Source organism: Athene cunicularia (assembly GCF_003259725.1).
Source record: "Athene cunicularia isolate RWA chromosome 3 unlocalized genomic scaffold, athCun1 chr3_part1, whole genome shotgun sequence".
In the NCBI taxonomy this organism is placed as follows: domain Eukaryota; kingdom Metazoa; phylum Chordata; class Aves; order Strigiformes; family Strigidae; genus Athene; species Athene cunicularia.
In genome coordinates, this window is record NW_020799097.1 from 101,307,496 (window position 1) to 101,333,016 (window position 25,521).

The 25,521-nt window shown below is 40.7% G+C and overlaps 1 protein-coding gene across 2 annotated transcripts in view; it reads left to right on the forward strand.

The window, feature by feature from the left end:
* Positions 1-659: 659 nt before the first annotated feature.
* The window catches only part of SMYD2 (SET and MYND domain containing 2), a 29,568-nt gene continuing 4,706 nt past the window's right edge, over positions 660-25,521 (forward strand). The window contains exons 1-9 of one of the 2 annotated variants that reach the window (XM_026846148.1): positions 660-2,047; positions 9,451-9,578; positions 11,215-11,275; positions 13,792-13,916; positions 17,400-17,467; positions 19,216-19,318; positions 21,662-21,772; positions 23,537-23,657; positions 24,461-24,635. In XM_026846148.1, coding sequence (XP_026701949.1) covers positions 2,041-2,047; positions 9,451-9,578; positions 11,215-11,275; positions 13,792-13,916; positions 17,400-17,467; positions 19,216-19,318; positions 21,662-21,772; positions 23,537-23,657; positions 24,461-24,635 — 899 coding nt within the window. In that variant the 5' untranslated portion in view covers positions 660-2,040. The remainder of the gene's footprint in view (positions 2,048-9,450; positions 9,579-11,214; positions 11,276-13,791; positions 13,917-17,399; positions 17,468-19,215; positions 19,319-21,661; positions 21,773-23,536; positions 23,658-24,460; positions 24,636-25,521) is intronic. The other variant, XM_026846149.1, reaches the window with a different exon arrangement.

The window sequence follows — 25,521 nt, forward strand, 5'->3', positions numbered from 1 at the left end:
CAGCTGTTTTGCTATTTTTATTGATACATAAGTATTGCTTGCATATGTAGACTGAGAGGCAGACTGAAGAATATAATTATTTCACTCTAGTAGGTCTTTTCATCTCGTCTTGTTAACTCACTTAACGCTTTTCATTTTCTCTTTTCGTTTGATCTTGTCCTTTTTCTTTTCTCATTACAATTTCTACTTATATGATTTATTCACTTTATTCACCCCTCTCCTTTGCATATGAGCACGTAATATAGTTCCTAGAGAAGTCAGTGAAGTGAGTCCCGTTAATCTGAAGAACTGTTGAGCTGAGGTGATTTTTCTCACCTTCTTCATACTGGTGGTTTTTCTTAGCCCTGAAGTTTTTTGTTTTGTTTTTATCTTGTGCCTAACCACAAATTCCCATGTGCCAAGGAAACTGGCTGGTTTTGTTTATCGCATTCAGAAGATTTCTCTCTGTAAAAGGACCAAGGAATACTTTCCATGTTCCATTGATAGGAAGTAATATTGTAGAGACAATAGTTGTCTCATGGAATGCTCCTCTCCAGGAGCAGCCTATATAAATGCTGCTTGTTTTCCATGCTAACTTCTACCATGGAACTCTGGAGGAGCACAACGATCAAGGAGTGCACTGAAGGTAGTATCATAGCAGTTACAGTTGGGGTAGCCTGAAACCTGTTCACACCAGGGTGATGAGGTTCCACTAAGAGGAAAGATCTCAGTGGTGTGACTTGATCTGCCAGTGCTCAGAAACGTGTTTTGTGTCTGTGCCGTTGCATTAGCACTGAGTTAGCACATACTAGATTCTGAACCTGCTTGTTGAACTTGCAGAATGTTAGGAGGGATGTTGTGAGCTCAGCACTAGTCTTGGGAAGAGAAGTTAAGTGGTCATAAAACTGTTGTAGTAAAATGGGCAAAACTGAACATTGTATTTGCATCTGATAGTATTTTTTATTTAAATATGCAGATGTGCTCGAGGTACATACCATCAGCAAGCAGAGTCATGATGTTAGCCTGACTCATGTTGTACCTTCTACTTTGCAAGAATGATCAGAGGATGTCAAGGCTTGCTACGCTTTACGGACTCTGAATGCCAGTGAAGTGTTGCATGCTATCAGATTGTACAAGGACACTCACCCTTGTTTTACTCCAATGAACTTACCTCAGTTTAATACAAGTTTTTTGCCACTTACACTGGAGAGGGTGTGTAGACATTTTAAAGTATTCAATACTGCTGAGAGATCCCTACTGCTGTCACAGCAAAATGTCACGTGTTGGATAACACATGCACTATTTTTGATGGGATCTGCTACAACACATGCACCTTGAAGCAGAAAAGGACCTTCCTTTTGGCAGTTGCCTGTGTTGGAATATATACAAATATTAAAAAAGCAGAGTGTGAGCCTTAGGTCACCTTAGAATACGCAGATGTCAAAATAGATGTTAGTGGGACAGTAAGAGGCTATATGGTGACAGAAGATCAAACAGTGTATTTATTAATACAGTGTGTTTTCTTGGTGTTGGGAGGCAGTTGCTCATGAAACACCCAACGGTCATGCTTTCTGTAGCCAGACAGAGAAGCAATGGAATTGGCAGAGCAGAAGCAAAGGGTTAATGTTGGTGAGCAAGCATACAGAGCAACTGAGAAGTTTGGAAAAACAAAGAAAAGTTAGTTATCAGTATGCATCATATAGTGGCAAAAGAAGATGCTGTCAAACAACACAGAATAACATATTTCCAAACCCAGCAATTTATCAGGACAGCAGAGTGCTTTTGCATAATAACAGTTCTTAAGAAAAACTTGCTTTTGAATCTCTAAACAAATAAAAAATAGTGTTTGCTATCAGAATATGGGGTTCAAGCTGTAGTTGTAGTGTTCTGAAGAAAATACCATTTTCATTGTGAAATGCAAAACATTGTGCAAAAAGTGATACAGCATACACTTGTGTTTAATTCAGATTTATAGAATAGAATAACTTCTGTTTTCTTTTTAAGGAAAGAAGGATTGTCGAAGTGTGGAAGATGTAAACAGGCCTTTTACTGCAATGTGGAATGTCAGGTACGGTAATGCAATTTCTGAAGATACAAGGGGAGGGAGGGTGGATGTTACTGAACTCCCATTTTTTTGTTTGTGTGGCATTGATAGTCTCTAATTGTAGCTATGGTTAATAGTAGTCCACTTGGTTTCTGCATCCCACAGATGCTGACCATGTAGTTGTGCATTGGACAGTTACAGGATTTGGACATGGTCTGCATGAGTCTTTCAAGATCAGTAGCTCTAGGGCTTGGTACCACTGAGACTTTGATTAGAGCTGCCTGTCAGCCCACTAATTATGTCTATATTACTTCTTTCTTTAAGCAGAAACCAGATAATTTAACACTAGCTTGCTAAGCTGGTAAGTGTCTGTATCTAATGGAAAAATCACTAAATAGCTATCTTAAGGGAGTTTTGTTGGTTTGTTTTTTTTTTTTTAGAATCTTTGCAAATATTTTGAGTGGCCACAGCTAACAGTAGTCATAACTGTTTGAAACCTACTATGCTTTCTCCCTGACTCACTCCTGGCAACTTTTATTCTTTTAGTATACTTGGTTGTTTAAAAGCCCCTGAAAATAGGATATGTTATAAGTGTACGCTAAAGTAGAGCAATATGAAGACATCCAAAACATTTGCATGCAGTTTTAATTTAATTTTTACTTCAAACTAGAATAAGCACCTTTAAAAAAAAAAAAAAAATCGTATCTAGCCTATGTGGGCTGTCGGCTTGGTATGGAAGAATTACTCAGTTTACGTGTGCAAAACCCAACTGGATTGCTAGCTAAATAACGTAAGCTATGTAAGGTCTGTGGTGCTGGGCACGGAGTATGGAACAGTGCTTATGAAGGATTTGAGTCACCAAAGGTCTGGCATGCAACTACGTGTTAGCTATAAATAATCCAAACCTTCTCCTACATGGTAGTGTGCTGTTGAGTGCGTGGGTTTCATGCAAAGTATTATTCTCCATTGTGATTATCTGGACAGAGATGTTGCAGTTTGTGCTATTCAGTTCCCAAGTGCTTTGGAGATGGCTACTGCTTTTACTGCAAGGATGTATCTTATTCTCCCATTGTGCAATTTGCAAAGCGAGCCTGGCCTCCCCTTAGTTTTCCTTCTGTTGCCTCCCCAGATTCTTGCATTCCCACAGTGTCTTAGTGAATTGTGGGTGCATCAAATGGCCTTTGGCTTTGAAGCACCAGGAGGACTCAAAATGCTTAAAAGAAACAAGTTTTTTGCAAAATTTACAATAGTTCACAGAATATTGAAAGACTGTCAGCCAGCAGTTGCTGGGAAGAAAGAGAACACTTACTGTATGAGCATCTTTAAGGCTGTTGAGAGAAATCTGGATGAGTTTTAAAGGCAGTATAGAGAAAACCCATGATTCATTCCTGAGAAATGATTATTTGTAAGAAATGTTTCTATCTGACATTATTTCGTAGGAAGCTTTTAACTAGATGAGGGAAGGAAATACTTGAACAAAGCAATTTATTGGCTATCACTTTTATCTGAGATTGTGTGTTTCTTCTCTTACCATATAAAATTCACAATGGCTTATGAAGCAGTTAAGATTTATTGAAGTAGGAAAGCTCAGTGATTTGTGACAGGAAAAATAGCAAGTAGATATCATGGTGGAAGTAGTAGAGCTTATTTCTGTTGATCCACTGTCACTTGCTTTTACCTCCAAGTCCCTTCTCCAGTTCCTCCCTCAGTGTCCTGGCTTCTAGCCTTTACAAAGTTTATACTTTAATATTTAAGAACAAGGAGGTTTTCCCCTCTCTTTTCCCCGGGTAAAGTCTTGTATATGTGTTATTTTTTAATTTGATTTTTTTTTTCTTGGTGGTCGGAATACTCTAGTAAGGCATATTCCAAGAATGAAAAACTGAACTGCTCAAACTGAGTGTCCTTAAGACTGCAGGAGATGATGCTCAGTGAAAGTGAAAACCTGCTTTTCTGTCTGATAATGAATTAAAATCTTTCTTACCTGTTGGTGTGTAGTATGATGCTTTAGATTTAAAGGCATTTTTTAGATGTTGTGATGTCTAGGCTATAGTATGACAAGCCCAGATACTAGCACTGCACTCTTACTGGTGATATGCAGATGGATTTTGACTCCGTAGTTAATAGAACATTATCTTCCATGTTTTGGGCCTTTCTGAGTCAGTCGAATGAAATTTATGAATGTTGCTGAGATTGAATCTTTGACATTCTTTCAAAGTTACCTTCAAGCATAATATTCTCTAGAAACTGGTCTCCACTGACTGTACGTGCTGCACAGACAATCTGCACTGCATCTTCATCCCTGTCTTGTTCAAAGGCACTTTTCAGCAGTTCAGCAATTCTTTGTCAAAGCGAAAAAGGACATCTGTGCCTTGATACTGAACTTGTAACACTAGGATGTATGGTAAACGTGTCCCTTTTGCTTCCATGGATGTGAGATTTCATGCAATGCTGATAAAGGGGCTGGGCTGTACTTGAGAATTGTGATTGCATTGTTCATTTGATTTTTATTTTTTTAAGTTAATTTTGTCTCTAAATCCATGTTTTCTTTGCTCAGTTCTGTTAAAAATTATATGTGCTCAACAAAGACATGGTATGATTTCAGATGTTGGTTAGTACCTTGTTACTACATATAATTCAGTTTGACAACTGTTCATCATGTGAAATATACTGTATGGGATCGAAAACCAAATTTTTTGAGCTTACTCTTTTACTGAAAGACCTGCTATACCACAGTTCATAGGAATTCTCTCTAGTGATAGGGAGAGATGGATCAGAAGGAGACAAGAGAAGGGTGCCAAAGTGTGCAGCAGGGAACACTTTTTTTTTGGATGTCCTTTTCAGAATTATGGATTTTATAACTGCAGACATCATCGTCTAGTGCGCTTCTGTTAAATGAGGTATTTTTTTTCTCGTTCAGAATAATATGGTTATTGAAAGTGAAGTTAATGATGCTGCATGTGTTTCCCACTCTGTTGAGCCATATAATACCCTTGTTTTGAGGTTCTTAAAATACTTCCAAGCATTTAATGAATGAAGCCTCACAGCCGCCTTCATCGCATTTCTGATTTTGCAGATGGGGTATAGGTACTAAAAGATACAGCTGATCCCCCAGGTGGTAAAAAAGTGCATCTCTTGCCATATGGCCAGGTGTTTGATGCATTGACCAAGTCCTGCTTTGCAGTGTAATTTCTTTGCCCTGGTTGCACGGAAAGGTGGTGTCACACTGTAGTATGAGGGACTTAACTTGGGAAGACAAAGTATTGCAGTGATACAGTGGCTGGTTTGTTTAGGGCACTCTCTGTACACACACATATGCGCACACGCTGACCCTGGCAGAGTTTCCTTAGTGCTAAGGTGTCTTTTGCCTATTTTGCTCTACTATTTTGCTTTTAAGATAGATAACCTTAAATTTGACCTGTACTAAGCTGGATGTTTTCATAGGCGTAGGTTCAGTCTCAGATGTGGGGCATGTGAAAGTGGAAGTTGTCTTCGCTGCCTGTCCCTGTTGCCTTGAATGTTTTGTGGGTTGGTAGAATCTAGCTGGGGTTTGCTGTGTCTTTCTTTTCCCAGCCCCAAATCCAGTTTTCCTTTTAAAAGGGTTTGCGATTTCCAGTTTATTCATACCGTTCTGCTCTCCACTATTGCCTTCTTGAAGCACAGGGCTGTTATTGTAACAGTGGCTTTCGGACCCCATCTGCAGCTGTTCGGGTCTTGACTTCTTAAATTATAATAATTTTAGTCAAACAGCAGGAGACCTGCACTCATTTTTTTTTCTCCTCAGAAATTAGCTGCTGAAACACTCTGAAGAGAAATGTTTTAAGAGGGTTATGTGGTTGCAATTGTGGAACTGGTGAACTTGAACCAGCTACTGGAGCTCCTCTTTCTGTTATTACACATAGCTATTATTTATCCCAGACAGAGTGGAGATCAACTGGCCAAAGTGCAGGAAGAGATGTTTTTGTCATGACTTTCCGTGGCTGAAATATATTTCAAACAAAATATTTACATTTTTTTCTGAACATGTCACCTTAAAGAAACCTGTAGGTGGTATTTCTAGAGTAAGGAAATCACATTTTTAACCAGCTAGTAAACTTGTAAATGTAGTTGTAGACCTGGAATTAGCATCAAGCAGACGTGTTTTAAATAGGACCTTGTAGAAATTGCCCACTCCGTTTTGGTGAGCCTTAGAAAAAATACAAAATTCTCGCTGTAATGATTCTGCCCGGGATGAATTTGATGCTGCGAGACTCTGCTTAAGATTGCCTTGGGGAAGTGTCTGCCCCCCTATCCAAAAACTTTCTCCATGTAACTTTCTTTGATAAATGTCTCCTGTGAACCTTTTTAACATGAACCTGTGGAAATCAAGTACCCTCTATGGTCCTGCATTCGGTAAATGATGGTAGGGAAGGGTGGGTCTGAAGATGTGTGAAACTCTTTCTTCACTGCTTGGTGAAGGACTGTGTCAGAAAACTGTACTGAATAACATCAGACATCAGAAATTGCCTCACTGAAATTTGGTTAGAGTTGGATGCCGTTTGAGCATAATTGGGCCTCAAGCTTTTGAAGAAGTGGGCTAAACCTCTATGCTGGCTTGCTCAGTATTTCTGCTTGGTATTTGTGATTCTTTCTGATCAAATGAAATACAACAAACATTTTACGTCCTATTGAAAACGTTCTTGTGAGGAAGGAGGTACGAGGACATTTGTTTGGACTTTTGGCTATGTGTTTGGGGGTATTACATTTTGGTTTTGTGGGGTTGTTTTTTTTTTTTTTTTTTTTTTTTGTCCTGGGAATTAGTCCAGTAGTCCTGGACGGTGGAATAATTTTGAAGAACTTGGTGGAGAAGATTGTTTCCATGCTTTGATGTGAAAAGCATAAGCTTTAAAGAACTTCCCTTCCAGAAATGTTGTCACTCACTCCTAAATGAAGGGAAAAATACTGTGGATGAAAATAAGAAGAAAGTATCATTAATGTAGCATTAGGGATTCAACTAGAACAATGCTACCTGTTATAATTCAAACTACATAGAGAAAAATGTGGAAAAGAATGCAAAATACAGCCCTGCTGTGATCGCAAGTAAAGCTGCTGTCACAGTGTTTCCATCCCAGGTATTACTCAGTCATCAGCACTCTCTCTTCTTGTGGTGTTTCAGGCTTTTATCTCATTTTGCACAATTCAGCCGTATCTTGTTCCTTTAACCTCCCTACTAGTTCATATAACTCAGTATGATTCTGCCTGGGGAAAGATTTTAATTAGCGATGTGTAAAGAATAAAGGGAACAAACGGATTTTTTAAAAACACTGGTTTGAGACAAGCATGTGATTTTGCATTTTGAGTGTGGGTTGGTTTTTTTTTTTTTGTTATCGAGTAATCTCTCTTGTTTATTTAACTGGTATATATGGGTGCGGGTCCTACAAAACTTCAGGTTCTGCGCCTTCTCTTCTTCCATACCCAGCAATCATACTGAAGTTGGTGGGTGCTGTGGGTGTTGAGAGGTGAGCTCTCCTTCTGTCCCTCTTCTTAGCCTTTAGCCTGTGGATTCCTAAGCAAAGGCTATTGAGAATTTTCCAGAAAAAGGTCTTGGGGCGTACATAGGAAACAGGCCTCTCCAGGGATGCATTTTATAGTGTGACAGCTGTAGGAGAGTTGAGAGTGCAATTTTACATGACATGGTTACAGTGTAATATACTATTTTTGTTCTCCTGGTCTGTATTGCTGCATCCTCTTAGAACATTTACACTGGAGCTTATTTCAAGCAGCCTGGATGTGGGTTTTTTTGGAAGTACCATACTGAGATATCAAGGATAATGAAGTTGACTTTGTGAGGGGCTGAATACCCTTGCAGTGTTGCACTGTGTCAAATCCTATGTGAGGCTGGGGCAGGTGTTCATCTTTCTTTTCCTAATAAAATAAATTCTTAAAGCTGTCTGTAACCAGGGCAATTAAAATGGCTATTCTCAATGGAACAATTTTCGGTGTACTAACTCTGAAATTAGTGATCTCAGCTTTTGCTTTGATCTGCAAAACCTGTAAATCGGTTGACCAGCCAAGGCAGGAGATACTGGGGGTCCTGATTTGGATGGCTGTTTGAGGTGCCTTGGGTTGTCCGATGTGGTTTATAGCTGTAGCTCCCACAAGGAGTGCATCTCTCAGTAGACCTGTATCATACCTACTGGTCCTATGTAGGTGTTTTAGATAGTGTGGTGTCTCCAATGACTTTTGCCATCAGTGGTTAGGCAGCCGAGGGAAACTGTTTCTTTTGTTCCTGTCAGTCACTATCATGGGCTGTGTTTAAAAAAATTAATTAAAAATCAATTTTAAATTTTTTTTTGGAGTGGACTAATACAGGCTGTGACAGTGGGTGAATCACAGTAAGGGGAATTAAGAACTTTCTGGAGACTACAAAAAGTTTTTCAAATTTTCACTTTCAATCAACTATAAATTTGTGAGATTTGTTGTGATTTCTTTCTTCTCCTACTGTTTTCTACCAGTTTAAATCTGGTCTAAAACCAAAACTTGGTGCTCCCTATACAAGGCAGAACACTGTAAGTCTGTTCTAACACAGTGCTATAAATGTGTGTCTCGGATAAGATAAAGAAATAAATAATAATGCATTGCTTGAATATAGAAATAAGAATATTTCCATGTTTGAATAAATAAATAAATAAACCCAAATTTGATGTAGTCTGAGGACAGCCCATGCCAGGCTCTGTGTGCCAGTGCAGAGTGTTAATCAGTGATTCTGTGCTCATCTTTGAAAGATTCTGTTGCCTTGGAGGAAATTGGTAGAGTGCCAAAAGCCAGTGGCTTGTGCCATCACTCTAAGTGTCATTGTATGTTGAGCTAGGAATATGCTATATTCTTAACTAAAATGTGTTTGTCTTTATTAGTGTGTTTTCATTGCCTAGTTGTACTCTACAACATTTACGCAAAAAACCCTATTCTGTTCAGTAGGTCTGGTTTTGACCTTACATATGCAGATTCTTACAGTGATTGTGAATCCATTGACTTAAGACACGTTACTCCTGATTACACCAGGGTTGTCTCATAATGAGGGGCCAAGGTATTAAATGGAAATTAACCCAATAAGCCATCAGTCTTAGACCTACTCTGTCCGCACGTGCTTGATCTGAACAAGAAGAACTGGTGATTTATAAATCATGTTGTCTGTTTGCTTCTTCATAATTTTTTTTTCCATTGAATAAATGAAGATGTTCTGACCTGAACTAATCCCTTGTGAATTTATTTGAAAAAAGCAGGATAGCTGTACCCCTTAAATGTGACTCAAGCTTTTGTTCCAATTTAGTGAGCGTCATCTTATTTTTTTTTAAAGGAAACACATTTCACTTGACCTCTAGGATCTGGCAGGACTTACTGCATCCTTGTTTTCATCACTTTATCTTCATGGCTTATTTTTTTTTAAATAGTTTTCTACATTTTTCAGAAGGAAGACTGGCCAATGCACAAGCTAGAATGTTCTGCTATGTGCGCTTTTGGGCAGAACTGGAATCCCTCGGAGACTGTGAGGTTAACAGCGAGGATCCTTGCCAAACAGGTGAGCAGGAGGCTAGACTTGGGAGGTGTCTTCCTATTCTGGGTGCCAGGGAAGGCAGGAAAATGAAAACTGACCGACAGTAACCGTCCCTGCAAAGCACATACATACTGGCTTCCTGTGTATGGGCGGGTGTAGTAAGGGAGCATGAGCAGCTGAACGAACTGACCATCAGACCGCTGCAGCAGTGTGAGGGCCGTTGTTGTCCAGCGGGAGATGTTTGGGGGAAGATGGCAAAAGGCTAGTGAGGTTTTAAGCTGTGTAGCTAATAACTTACAGCCAAGAGTACTGTTGAACAGAGTCTGGAAAAGTTTATTGATAGTTTTGCAACGTGAATGGTGTTTCAGCCTCTGTTCTAGTAGATTGGTCCAGCTCTTGGTTACATATGTGGGCTAGCACCAAGGCCTCGTTGGTGAAGAAGGAAGAATTGACTTGGTGTATGTGGTTAGATTCTGAGGAATGTTCCTAGTGTTACCTGTCCGCAGGCACTGACATCTCTATAAAGCAGTTGCCTGTTGTACTATTTTTCAGCTATATCTGCATAGCATTATGTAGCATATAACTCCCAGTACATTTGTGAGTCAAGAACACCTCTGAGATACTCAGATATAAATGTTTACGATTACTGGAGTTAACTGGTGAAAAACAGATTGAGAGAGAAATCTCCAGATCTTGGTCTTCGGAGGAAAAGGATATTATTAGTAAGGAAATAAGATTGCAATGTCAACCTCTATTTCAGTGTTCCCTAACTAGATGGATACTGAGGATAACACAAGTGCTTAAGGGAGGGGACGGGATTCATGAGTTTCAAGGTTATTATGCTGTGTATCTTTGTAGAGCTCTAAACTCTTTCCGCAAAAACAAATCCTCTTTGAAGCATATTTGTGTGATTGAGGTCTGCTTATGTGACAAGGGCAACCTGGATACTGTATGTAGTGAGGATTTTGGTGGCCTGCTGGGAAGGTAGCTGCAATACTTGCTGTGTGTGTAGATGTCTGTGAATGTATGTGTGTGTGACTTAATTAAAGCGTGGTTTAGTGGTGATCCACAAACAAAATCGAATGTTTAATGACAAAAAGTCATTGGAATAAATTTGTGCTTTTATTGCTTACAGGGAGGGGGGAGAACTCTACATGTCATATAAAAGCTAAATATGCAAACCATAGTCCCTGAACCTCAGCTGCTGGGCCACCTGCAAAGCCATATTTAATGGCCAAGATTACAAAGAAGTGGCCTTAGGCCAACAATGGAGCATTGCTTTTGAACTCTGTCAACAGTCAGTTTATTCACTTTCCTCAAAGCGAAGCCTGTCTCCTGCCTGCTTGCTATTGTTAGCAGCTTTCTGGGTGTCTAGAACAAAGCAAATGACATATTTAAAATACTGTTCAGTTTATGTATATAAATTTGATAGGAGTTAATCTTCAGCTGCCTAATTTGGTGTGAAGAGAATATTTCTATGGCTTTACTAAGGGCAGTCAGTTTAACTCATTGCTGTTCATCAACTTCTATAAATTCCATACAGTGTGGATTTGGGTTTGTTTTAAAGGTAGGAGTTCCCATCTTATGAGTGAGTAGGCAAAACTGCCAACTTAAAACGTTAAAGTATTTTCTTTGGTTTTTTTTCCCCCCTTGTTGCTAGAAAACTCACCCTGAAAGAACACAGTCGGAGAAGCTGCTTGCTGTAAAAGAGTTTGAATCACGTAAGTAAAAAAGGCTTGCAGGTAAACAGAGGCAGTTATTTATATTAATGATTTGCTTCTCCCGGCCCCCTCCATCAAAACCTTTCAGGGCATCTCACTCCTGTTGGAGGAAGGGATTAAACAAAGAAAATTGTGGTTCCTCGTTTTTTGAAAATGCAGTGCTCTTCTTTCTTTCTTTCTCTTTTTTCTTGGCTGCTTGTCGGGGATGTGAAATGGGTGAAAATCTAGACAGAATTAATTATGTAGCATACATCTATCTCATGGCTTTTCTGGTACTCTAGTGTCTTTTGAGAATTGTAATGTTGTAAAATTAAAATAGCTGGTATTTGTTACCAGGAGGCATAAAATCAGAGACAGCACAGTTGCTTGATGGTGACAGTGACTAAGGGGCTAATTGCAGAACCCTCTGGACTGTGCTTCAGTATCTGTCACTGCCAGTCAAATCTGACATGTTATATATGATTGTGTTGAAATTCCATGTCCTAAATGCTCCAAAATAATCCAAGGAAGGAGATGAGGCAATAGCTTGCTTTTAACTGGAAGACTAGTCTTTATGTCCGATGAGACAGAGTTAGAAAGTGAGGAACTAGGGGACTAGTAACCCTCCTGGCAGTGTTCACTGGTCTGTCGTTTCTCTTTCTTGCCGCTGGGGCTAATATACAAGGAGACGATAGGTTTGTATGTTCTCATTTCTCACTCCGATGGCTTCCAAAACCCTTATAAAATGCTTGAATAAATGCAGTCATTGCTAGGACTTGAGGTAGCAGAGTAACCAAACACAGCAAGATCACAGTTTTACTTGCTTCCTGAACAGAAGCTTCTGTCACAGCTGTTGGGACAACTGGGGAAATAAGGGGGAAAAATGCCAACACTTGACTTTGCCTAAGGCAAGGATAATTTTTACAGGTAGGTTAGTAGGATTGAGGTTGAGGAGGATGCGTAGGTGCTGAAGTAATTCCTGTATATTCTGCATCGCAGCTTGTCTTCAATAATTTATTAATTCGAGAGCTAAAAGGCTGAAATTTTTTTACTGTTGCAATGTCCCCCTTGTCCTCTAGAAGCCCTTGTTTTGTTAGTAAGAACCCCCGTTCTTCTTCTGCCTTCTTGACTCTCCTCATCTCTTAGCACACCTTTGTTGTGTTCAGCAGTTGCCTTACGCTTTGCAACACCCTGCACAGGAGTGGAAAAGGCACCTGGCTGTCAGTTGGAAGCTCAAAATTTCTTCTTTCTGATTTGTCCTAGTTCTCATCAAATAGTCCCATTTCACTTTCCTCAGTATTTTTTGTGGTTCCCCTGTCATTCACATTTGCTCTTAGAAATCATTTCCCCCTTCTGTGCAGCCTTTTCTCTTCCTGCATGTTTTCCTCTCCACTGTTGAGTTGGAGAGGGGAAACCGATGAGTTGCTGGCTCTCTTAGAGAGGAGTGAGCTGGTGACACTGCCACTGTGAGAGAGAGTATTAGAAAGAAAGTTTCTAACACTCTGCTCTTGAGGAGAGAGAAGGAACCAGGAGTATATGGTCAATATCTAGCTTGCTCTGCATGGACCAGGCAGGAAAAGGTTCAGTGGCCACAGGTTTGGCTAGAACCTGTCATGGGCCTGAGGGTAAATCTCTGAACAAGCCCATAAGGGAGTGCGCTTGGCAGGTGTGCCAGGACGTTTCTGATGATGTTTGTGCTGTCTCCTGTTATTCTCAGATACCTGCCAGTTAAACACACCTCTGTTGATGGTCACCACCCAGCCCATGGAGACATGGGCATTCTCAAGCACTGTTTGTTACCTCCTGAAACAGGTGCCTGCAGTAGGTTAGGTGGATTACAGTCCTGGGCACCCTCAGGTTATCCTCCTCTTGCTGCAAAGGGAACCCCTGGTGACTAACCCCAGCATTGTTGTCAACCATTGCTAGGTCCCCATCACATGTGGCCACGAATAGTTAAGGCCTCTGTGCTGGGAAAGACCGCTCTTTTAAAAGCAGGGATAAGCAGCCTACCTTAGCAGGAGTCTGGGCTGGTTTGTATTGGTAAGAATTACAAACCAACAATAGGAGGAAGTTTCACTGTGTGAAGCATGTTTTAAGAAGTGTGATGTTGATTGTGACTCCATACCACTGTAGATGGGACCAGGTAGCTTGTAGGTCATGTTACAGAGCTGATCATAGCTACCCACAGTTGATAGGCTTCTAAAGGGCCAGGGCTGGATGGCCTGTTTGCTAGGTTAACAAAGCCACATTAAATACTGTAACCCTTTTCCCATAAAAGGGAAATCTGTGTCCCATTACCTGCTAATGTAAATATGTTAGAAAATGCTTTTTAATCCTGCATGTTCTTGTAGCGCACGTGTGGCTTTGGCAGGAGCAGCATAACATTTATGGAAGAACATACACTGCTTCCAGTACTTCCAAGCAGCTGTTCCTTGAGGGGTTTCTGTTTAAGTCCAGGCCTGTTCTAATGTAAGTCTAGCTGCAGTTCATGGGGAAGTGTTCCTGTTACTGAAATGGAATGTATTCTTTGTCCACAGACCTTGACAAACTAGACAATGAAAAGAGAGAGCTGATTCAGAACGACATTGCTGCTCTTCATCACTTTTACTCAAAGCACTTGGAGTACCCTGACAATGCTGACCTTGTAGTTCTCTTTGCACAAGTAAGTTGGCTAGCACACAGCCTGCTTAGGTGATTGGTGCTGTAGGAGTTTAGCCTTTGTGAAAGGGGAAGGTATGAATGGCAAAGGAAGTGGTAAGCTCTTTGCTTATTTTAGGGAGAGCTGAGTGTGCTTGATAGAGAAGATCTACTTCCTTGAGCAGAAGTGGCTGGACGTGCCCCATTTCAGTAGTGAGGGGAGAGAGATTTGTCGGCAGACTTTATATGAGGTGCTTCTCAAACACTGAAGAAAAGGCAAACAGTCTTTATTAGACTCTGTCAAAGTTAGGCTTCTTGTGGGCCAAGCATAGTGCAGCTGCTGTAGACTTACATGGAAGGCTGCTGGTCTGAGACCCTGCAGAGGCAAAATCCTTCGTTCAGGCTTCAAACTTGTGGAAATCCTTGCTGGTCAGGTCCTCATTGTGTTTGACCTTCACAGGGAGTAAACTTCAGAGAAGTAGAAAGGAAAGAGCAGTCAGAAACTTTTATCTGGTGTGTGGCTTTTAAATGCAGTCAGGTAGTTTGGTCATCTGGAGAGATGAAGGAAAGGCAGGATGTCTTGTTAGATAACTTCTGAAATGTGTCACCTCTTTTTTTCTCACCTGCTTTTCATACACATCTGAATTGAATGTATTTTAGTGGATGGAATAACACCAGTGGAATACTGAAAGATCCATTTTCTTCTTTTTCTTCCTGTACTTCAAAATAAGCTAGTTTTAAATGTCTGAGTAAGAAGTTTAATTTTTTTGAGATGAGTGCAAATGTTAACTGATGTGATGAAAGCTGAGATGGCATAGCCTGGTTGGTAGAGCTTGGCATCTACCAACAAAGAGGTACACTTACTATTTCCTTAATATAGAGATACTTTTACTCTGTAGGGGAATGATTCTTTAGCATGTTTAGCATCTACGCGTCATCCATTGTGTGTTGCTTCTAATTATACATTTCCCTTCAGTGAAAATTTTTTTGTGTTTTGAAGACTTTACAATTTATATTTGCCAGAGGGATACTTTAAAGAGATCAGTACATCCAGTTTCTTGTGGCGTTTCTGAATGTTTTTGTTAAAGTAGCCAAAATCCCCAAAGATTTAATTATTTTGGCTAGAATGACTTTCGCTTCATGTGCTGTCCTGGACCGGCTCCACTAGATCGTAGTACTTCAGCAGACTTCTGTGAACTGCTGACTCCCAGATCTGAAGTCTTATCTGGTCTTCTCTGTAGATATATAATGTCATGCTTAGGTGTCACCTTAAGCTCATCCTGACTGTCAAGTAACTGTTTGCCACTGTGGACATTGCCATTCTTTGAACTACAATCTCCAAAGATCATCTGGATGTTCCTCAGAAGTATTTTACAGGTTACAACCTTTTAAGGTTTTAGCCCCAGCATAAATCTTCCTAGAAAAACGGAAAGCATGGCATGTCTATACTTGATATGTACAAACATGTTTCTTAATAATTAGTTAACTTGACCTAAAACCAAATAGTTTGGATATGCTGCTGCTCCTTTGTTTTGCTTTGACATTTTCTCTGGCTTCATGTTGTCTGCTTCGCTCCTCCATTCAGCATTCTTTCTCCCTGTGGCTCAGGGCAGTTGTTTTGAACTTGGATACCTCTTACTCCTTGCTCACTGCTTTTTGTGGGCTTTTCTGATGTTGTTTCTTACTCAGCATGGCTAAGGTGTAAGTGGTCCTTTTGAGCGGAGCAGAGATTTTTGTCCCTGTGGAGCATAGCTCTCGAGACTGGTGCTCTTCCTCTCCAGTCTTACCTTGTCATAGTCTTCAAACAGTTTCTCCCTTGTCTCAGTTTCCAGCATCTCATCCTTTTCTCGAAGACCTTGCATAATTTTATGCCTCCTTTTGCACATTCTCTTTTTCTATCATTGAGAACAACCTTCATCTGTAGTTTTTCACTGTTCTCTCTTTACTGCCTCCATGTTGCCTTTTTCAGTCATGCATTCATCTGGTAAAACCAGTGGTATCTCATCCCTTCTCGTTCTTTCTCTTGTGTCATTTGTGGTATGATGCATTCAAGAAGTGAGTTGGCTCTGGCTTAGTGGAGGGGAGTTGATGATAACTCACTGCATATTTTTAAATATTTCCCTGTGATTCAGAATCGTCAAGCTGTTGTTCATGTCAGGCTGTGTAGCCTTATGTTCTTAGTTGCTGTGGATATAATCTTTTCCTCCTATTGTTTTTCTATTCAGCAATTACATTTTGGTTTTGGTTCAGGTATGCTCATAAGTTGGCTAGCACAGTAGTATGCTCATCTTGAGAGGGAGGGAGCCTTTGGATGCTACCTTGCTAAAAATAGCAGGATAAAGATCAAGCAAAGATACTGGTGAGTGAATCAGAGAAACAGGACACCTCCCTTAATCGTGAACTCATCCTGAACAGTTCATACCTGAGAAGTGGCTTTGGGAAGTATTTGTATATTTTTAAAATCCAATCTGAGCTGCATTCTAGCTTGTGGGGCATACCATTGTTGGTAGCATTTGTTGTCAACTCTTACTCTTCCAGAACAAATGCTGTACTTGATTGCCTGTTCATGTGGCTATTGTAGCTTCAGCTAGACTTGGTCATGTGATAGAAGTTGCTTTAGTGCTTTACTGGTGCTTCTGTGAACATTTTGATGATTGTAGGCAGATGTTGGTGAATGTGGAGAGGGTTCTCTTTGTGTTGGCATGTATGTGACTTGCAGTGAAAATGGAATGAAGTACTCGATTGAGGTGCATTTTCGTCACTTAAAGTAACACAAACCATGTGAAACAAAGCTAAAACTCCTGTAAGATTCCCTTGAGCTTAGTGAGAATAAAAGAGGGAGAATAGTCAGAAGGATTTGTGAACAAGCTCCTTTTGATCTTGTGTCTGTTTAAATTAGGAATGCGCTTCCTCTCAAACCCTGTCCTTTTTCTGTCCCCTCCTATTCTATATCTTTGTTAGGTTCAAGTCTTTCTCACTGCCTTCCTTGTTCTTTATATGTGCTTTAGCTGTAGCTGATACATGCAGCCCTTGATGACAGATGTCATTGTGGCAAGTCTTTGTAACATATGCACCAATCAAGACTCTGTACTGCCCCAGCCCAGTTGAGTTTGCTGCTATTCATCCCCATATTTCTCCTTGAGTGTGTAGTTTTGCTTTGGCTCTTTACTTGTCATGGCCAACTGAAGTCTCTTTGCCTAATAAGGCTTCGTTTCGTGTTTGCAATGATCTTGCCTTGACATTTTCTATCGCTTTTCAAGCCCTATTTTCCTTCCAAGGAGCAATCCACTAGAGGTGGTGTGTCCTGAGCAGGTGCAAGTGTAGGACTGTCAGTTCTTTAGTGTCCTGCATATTCCTTTGGGTAGGGCTCTCTGTGAATACTGGTGAGGTAGAAAGAAAATTGTAAGCAAATTACTACAATTGAGTTTCAAGTATGAGGATGTGACATGAGGGTGCAGAGTACTTAGCTGACCAGGAGCTGATCTGGCATATCTCTCTTTTTCCTTAGGTTAACTGTAATGGCTTTACAATTGAAGATGAAGAACTCTCTCACTTGGGATCAGCAATATTTCCTGAGTAGGTTGATTTAGATATTTAAAAAAATAAAATTAACTTATTTAAAAAAAAACAAAGGTTCTTACACATGTATGGAATTAGATCTCTAGTGAAAGAAATTCAACTGAACACTTGATTTGTTTTGTTTTAAATCTCTTTAGCTAATAAAATGTGACCAATGACTTACAGCAGTTTTTTGTAAAAATATGGTAATTTTGGTAAAATTGCACTTGTAATTTGTTTTGAAGTTTAGATTGTGAATTATGTGCACATTGGTAGGAAACAGTTACTTGGCTAGCAGGTTCTGGACAGGGACATCATGTAATGATCAAAGTGAAATGAAAAGGATTGCAGGTGACTTGCTCTATTCACAACTTTCTGTTTTGGCTGGGTATAATCCTTCACCTGGTGTTCTCTGAACAACATCCCTTCTACCTTTGTTCCTTGGCAAACACTAAATCCCTTTCATAATTCCTTTCAGCCTCCTCAGGTGTTTTAAAAACTACAATGCTTTATATTGCTGTGACAGTGGAAAAAATATGTACAAGCTTCTTAGCTTTACAAATAACTGCAGATGTTAGGTGTTAACTGCAGTTTGTGGATGGGGGAGCACAGCTCTCTTTAAGGCTGAGGAACATTTCTTCCTTTTAAGTCTGTCCTCCCCACTTAATGTGCTAGCAAAGGAGGATATCTTCTGCCCCTGTTCTCTGCAAGCCCTGTACTGAAAGTATTATCACTGTCCGCTTAGGTTGACTTCCTTGTGAGGCATAGATTACTAATATCTTATCTATGGCAAAGTAATCTGAAACTTGTAGATGCCCAATTCAAGCAGGACCTGATTTTGCTAAGTCTGCATACAGACAGTAGTAGATAGTCCTTGCTTCACAGATTCTCCTTCTTCAGGCAGGTCTGTCTGAAGTCCATATCCCTGATCTAGCCCTGATTAAGGCCTTGAAATGCCCAGGATCAGGGTCATGGTGGGGAGAGGAGAGCATTAAATGTTCTGGAAACATGTCCAGCACCATCCTTTTTAAATGCTCAGCATGCAAGAACCAGATCTTTTCTACTTAACAGTTACAGCTGTGAGCTGAAAAGACTAAAGGGACAATTATTATTTAGCTGGATTGGAAAAGAAAGAATTAACATTTTATAAATTTTATCTCAAGTAAGCAGCAAGTTGCACTTTCTCCAAGCTTGGTAGTAAGGGGGAGTACTTTTCGATAGCAGTCCCAAGTTGTTGTGTGCTTGTATAACAGAAATATCTTCCCTCCCACTTCAAATATGGAGGCTGTTTATGTTTACACAGAAACCAGCTAAAATGTTAACGTTCATCTTAAGTTGTGATGCAGCAAATTACTTTTCTTTTGCATGTGTCCTGTAGTTTAAATGTCTGTGTTTCTTCTCTGAGGCAGTCTATCATAGATACACCTAAATAGGATGTTGATAGTTAAGCTATGCGAACAACCCTGTCAGCTGTCCCATAGCACTATAAGAACGGAAAATAACTTTACCTAGTCCTGCAATAATAGGATTTAAAAATTGTAATGATTCATTAGTACAGCCATTCTCCATATCATTAGAATAAGTAACAGTACAACAGATTTCCCCAAGGTTACCTTCATGTTAAGCCTCAGAATAAAAACAGCTTACAGAGAGAGCCTGACTCTTATCTTTCAGGCTGATGTGTTTTGTGAAGTGGTGCTTAACTTTTTGCCTGTTGCTTTTGGTGGTGATGGGGGGGAAAAAGATTTACTTTTCTACTTTTACAGTGTTGCATTGATGAACCATAGCTGCTGCCCAAATGTTATTGTAACTTACAAGGGGACCTTGGCTGAAGTCAGAGCCGTTAAAGAGATTGAGCCTGGAGAAGAGGTAAATATGCTGTGTTTGAATGTACTCTGTATGCATGAATCCTAAAAATAGGATCCATTCTGCCTTTCAGGATTCATTTCAATTAGGTGACAATTTAATAATAGCGAGGAAGGATCTCTTGTTTCTCAGAGAAGTGTAAGATGTTGCTTTGGAAAAGTTGGGGTGGCTCGGGAGGACTGAAGTGATTCTCGGAGGCAGTATCCTGTTTTGTGCTAAAACAGGGGAAGGGCACCTGCAGCAGTCACTGTGTATCTGCCAGCCTCTGTCTCAGTTTACCCATCTGTAAAATGAGGCTGAGTTTACTGATGTTTGGCTGGTGCTTTGAAATTCCAAGATCAAAGCAAATTATTACTGCTATAATAGTTCCCAGTAGAATAGTAATGTATTGAAATTGAAGCCAGAATAAACAAGGTAAATGGGTACAGATAAGTCCTCTGACTTCTGTTTGAACAGAATGTCCACAAAACATGGGACTCGGTCATATCACCTCAGTGGCGTTTGCTGGGATGTCACAGAAGAGCAAGAGTGTGTGTTTAGGTGGAGTGAAGCTGAATAGTGATGGATAAAATTCTGTGAAATTGAGGAAGGCTCTGGGTTTACCTTGAAACTTTCTCAATCAAATAATGAACTTGGCAGGGAGTATTCAGCAACAGAGCTGCTTTTTGCTTTTAATAAAAAAGGAGTTAAACAGAGTTGAGGAGGATGTTCAAATATCTGCAGGGGGTGAAGATACGGAACATTCTCTCTGGGGATGGAGTTTGCACAGTTTCAGTGGCTCATTTGCTAATGTTAATTTAGTGGGCAAGGTTAATGTTCATAAAAATAATTTCAGATTTTATTTTGATAACTCTTACTGCTTTCTGAAGTATGTGATACCAGTTTTGAAGAAGGGGAGAGAGGTTATTTTTGTGGATTGTAGCTGTTCACCACTGTGAACAAAGCAAATTTACTTGCTGGAGCCAAGGGTGACTCAGGTGAGAAACTTCTTTTTATGCCGTTTACTAGTGATGATTTGTCTGTGATGTTGGCAGTCACTGCAAATGCATTATGGTACTGGACAAGGACTGATCCTGGTTTTGGAATTCTACTGCGGGATCCTGGACATTTGCAGCATTTTTGGGGAGGGCTTACTGTGAAATGTAGAGATGCGGAGTATTTACCTTGCTTGGCATCTTCTTTTGATTGAGTTGTGTCTCAGAAGCTGCATCAGTTCTCCAGGACCTCCTGGCTTTTGCACGTTTGCTTTTCTGACGCTTAAAAATTTTGTAAATGTGAGCTTTTGATTTCACTTGTGCTCTCTGTGGTCTTACGGCCTGTGTCTCCATCTTCAGGTTCGATGCAGTCACTGCATTGCAACATTCTTGGAGTTTTTGCTGTAGGTGTAGTTCCTGCATTTTGCATGCTTTGAAAATAGAGAAGGGTGGAGAGGAGTGTGAGATCACACAGAGCAAGAAGAACATGTACTGTATGAAATTACTTGCGCATTGTACTTTAAAGAAGAAAGAAACCTTAAGCAGAAAGACTGAGCAGAGCATTTCAAATAACTATAAATGAGGAAATGGAACTAAAGCTGTTCCTTGGTCTGTAAAATGATCAACTGCGCTGTGCATATGACATGTTTCCTGGGGGAGATCTCATTTTAAAAACAGAGCATTAAATCTAGTTGTAGGGCTTCTTTTCTGAAGACTGTTGAAGTAGAGGAGAATTTAAGAACAGTGCATGTGAAGGGCCTTTAAAATGTTCAAAAGCAGGTTTTCTTTGCTTTAAAATATTGCTGCTGGAGTAAATCTGATATTAACTCTCCTAGAACTGGGGCACTGGGCCTCTCTTCAGAGATCTGAAGGTCTCGTCCTAAGTTTCTGAAGTTACTAGTGACTGCTCTTGCCCCAATTTTTGTAGGTTTTCAGAAAGAAAAATTTGAGATTCCAGCCTCCAAAAACCCAGGCCGCTGTAATTTATGCTAGGCTGGATACCTGAAATCATTATTTTACTTTTGGAAAGTAGGCATCTCTTTGTAGTCTGACAGGAGCCTGAGATTTATGCTGTGATAGTTTCCTTATCCACACCTGAATCTTGCTGTCCTGGGTTTAAGCCAGGGTAATATTTGAGGGAAATTCCATAATGAATAGGAAAGGAAACACTTCTCTTCAGACTGCATTCACAAATGGCAACTCCTGATGCTGCCGAGAGGCTTGGAATGTGAGGGAACAAGCAGGTGATGTGGCTGCAGGGATCCACAAGTTGCATAAATGTGTAGTCGTTATACTACATGACCTGAACTAGTAGTGATAGATATGTATAGTTATATTGATTTTCACTGACTGCTATGTTTTTACCATATAGGTTTTTACCAGCTATATTGACTTGTTGTATCCCACAGAAGACAGAAATGACCGGTTAAGAGACTCATATTTCTTTAATTGTGATTGCACGGAGTGCATTACAAAAGAAAAGGTAATGAAATTAGTGTGAAGTGTACTTCTGACTGTGAAAGCACCTACACAGGTCCTTAGATGTAATATTCTATCTGGCTTAATTACATTTTGAAAAGTAGGATAATAGGGGTGGTGGTGGTTCTGTTTTTCTGTCTAGAAGACTTTCTGATACTCATTTTTTCCACTGTAACCATGACACATCAGGAAATTTCCTGGTGGAGGCCTATTTAAAGTTGAGCTACAAAGATGAAAACTTTGTTAAAAATAGTTAATTATACTGTGACTATGCTACCTGGCCAAAAGAATTTAGCTCAGAACTCATTTTTTTGTAACTGCATGTTTTCTACCAACTCCCAGCTAGCAAATCTTGCTTGGGGCATTTCTGTGGTCCTGTTCTGGGATAGAGTCCTGCTGCAGTTCCTGGTTGGGGCTTTGTAGTCAATTCTACGTGACACTGTATGACACTGTTGAATGGTTTGGAGACCCAGCAAAATCTGCGAAATGGGCTTTCCTGCAATATGTTCGTATCGATCTTCTGATGGACAGGGTGGTTCTGTGGGTCACATCCCCTTGTGAAGTGCAGGTCAGATTTATGTTCATTAGATATCACCTCGTGCCCTTCAAGGGACAAAGGCAGACATCCAGACAGCGTTCCTTAAAACAAGGTGTTATTTTGAAGAAGAGCACTTATGGGGAATAAAAAATGGTATCCAGCGCCAACAGATCCTGAAACAACTGTGCCTGTGCAACCATTTGGACCTCCCTCACTGAAGGTCCTAGAAGGACTGAGCTTTGTGTGGCTCATCTGTCATTCTAGCCAAGATCAGTCTGGCTGGCATAATCTGATCCTTAAGTCCCAGATCATTTTTTTCCCCCATTTTCACAAAGGTGGCCTTTTAAGAGCTGCTTGACAAACTCACCAGACAACCATCTTCTTTCTCTAAATGGTGTCACCTTTTGTAACTGTTTTTTCCAAATAGTACCCAGTATTCTTGTTTGCGGCCATTCTGTTAATACCGTAGTTGTGTTTTTCCCCACAGTTACCGTGATAATTTTGTCACCGAGTTTAACAAAGCCAGGATTTCATCTGTGATTTCCAACAATGTGCTACTCTTGGAATCACCTGTCACTCAGCCTCCTTCAGCTCTGGAAAGAGTACCCTATAGTCCTCTCAGCTGGCAGATGAAAAAATAAATGAAAAAGAAATCGAGCAACGATGTGAGGCTTAAACAGCAAAAGATTGTCTCCAGATTGCAGATGACTCTTCATGAAGTACTAAGTTAGATAGAAAGATCAGAGTAAGTGGAGCTGTCCAGCAAAAATAATGAAATCTTTTTGTCTGTAGATATGAAGGATCCTTTTCTGTATTTAATACCATCTCATTTTCTACTGAGCTATCACTTGGTGGCAGGCCTAAGGTATTTGGGTTTTTCTACCCTTGAAACTAAATTTGTTTTAATCCCTAATCTCTCGGAAGCAGTGAAATTTCCTATGTAAAAGTGCTTTCATCACAAAATCGAAAAGCTCTTGGATCTTTCAAAAGAAAGGGACTTCATGGAAGTAGAGAATGTCAGATAAACTGGAAGGTGCAGAGGATTCTAGGATTCCCAGCCAAGGCTTTAGAGAAAAACTGCAGGTGCACATTCTACCTTTGTTTTTACATTCTTTGAAGAGCTTAAGTTCCCATCTGTGTCTTTTTATTAAAGTAGTTCTGTGTAGCAGGTGCACCTTTATTTGTAGGGCTTGGAACCTGCATTTATAACATCCATTGTGTTTCCTTCAGGATAAAGAGAAACTGGAAATCCGCAAGCTGAATGATCCTCCATCAGCAGAGACGGTACGGGACATGATCAAATATGCCAGGAATGTGATTGAGGAATTCAGGAGAGCCAAACACTACAAATATATCCTTTGTCTCACCCTGACTCTGCTGGCTTGGTGTGTGACCTAAAAGTCTTACCTGCTGGATTGCTTTAGAAGTACCTGCAGGAGAAATGCTATGACTGTTTTAGAAGAAGTTAGACTTACCTCTGCCCTCTGTGTCTGAAGAGCTGTCCATGGAGTCAAGGGGCAGTTTAACACAGCAGGTGGGTTGGGATTGTGAGACCCCGTGTTTGTGCCTTCCTATGCGGTTCTCAGTTTCATGGAGCGCAGCATGTGGCTGTCTCCACACAAGCCAGAGACCAGAGTGAGCATAGGTGCGTGCTTATGTTGGCATGCTGTAGTATTGCCCTGTTTTGAGAGACTGCATGTGAGGCTGCAGCTATTGCTGATGGGCACAAGCCTACCTGTTGTAACAGTGGTGTGGTTTGGACAAAAATGCAAGATCCGTTGGGCCAGAAGCAGACTGGGCTATCTCATGCCTGATTCAGTACCCACTGCATGGGGAGTTTCACTCCACCTTCTGATGCATTGCTGGTGCAGTGGTGATTCAGGAAAGCTGCTTTTTTTTGTTGCTTTTTAAATCTGAAAGCTAGTTTTGTAGAATATCTGTGTAGGAAGGGGAACAATCTCATGAGCAGAATACCTCTTGAGTATAGAATACCTCTCAGCGTTGCTCTGGGGTTGTAGCATGAATGCTTCGATGCCATTTGGGAGAAGAGAGGACTTCTCAGAACCATTCTGAAGTTGAACTCAATTTGGCATTACCTGATAGCTGTCTGATGAGAGGCTCTCTTATTTATTGGGTTCCTTGACTTCTTCATACCTCCAAGTGAATTGCTGGAGATCTGTGAACTCAGCCTGGACAAAATGGGTGCAGTGTTTGAAGACAGTAATGTTTACATGTTACATATGATGTACCAAGCCATGGGTGTCTGTCTCTATGTGCAGGACTGGGAAGGTGCACTGCGTTATGGGCAAAAAATTATCAGACCATACAGGTAAATAGGAGACTCAGTATTTTTCTTGTAGTGCTCTAATTCAGTAATCTGAATAATTAAGACAAGTTTGGGCAGAGATCACTTCTCTCTCGCTACGTATTGTATAAACACGCTACCCATGACATCACTGCTCAAAAAGGAATGTTTAAATGCTGGTACAGATTTTGTAACTGTCAAAATGTGGTCTGCAATATATGGCAGAAGGTGACTGAAATCCTTGCTTTGGTTTCTCAAAACTACCTTGGGTACTGTGCTAGTTCTGCTTAGCTAGATAAATACTGGGTTTTTGAATATCCTAATACTTCACTGAAGCAGAGCTTCGAATTGCATTTGCAGTTAATATTTTGTATAAGGTAATGGAGGCAAAGCCCACCGTTGCCGATAACCTCCCGCTCTCTCCCAGTCCTTTCTCTCTGCAGTAACACAGTGGTCCCGGTTGCAGGAGAGCAGAGCCCTGTCCCAGGGCTGGGGCTGAGCAGCAGAGGGAGCTGGAGCCGAGCTCAGCTCCTGCGTTTGAGGCCGTGGGTACCCTGATCTCCACTGCCCTAGAGCTGGAGGCGTGGGAGAATGTGCAGGCTGAAGCCCCGTGTGGAGCAAAGCAGCACACAGCCTCTGCAGGAAATAATTAAGACTCTCTCCGATAAATTTTTCTGTGCTTTTACAGTAGTGCTCTCGTTCATTAGAGCCAGCCAGTTCCGTGCTGTATCTGATCCTGCCATGAATCTCCCAGGCAGATTCTCATCTTGAGACATGACTTTCTTGCCAGCTGGGGGAAGCGCAAGTAAAGCTCTCCCTTTGGAGCAGATGCCAACGTAAAGTCACAGATCACTTGGCAGAGAGCAGCGATACAGAGAAGGAGCCAACATTCCCCCCCCCCCCCCCCAAA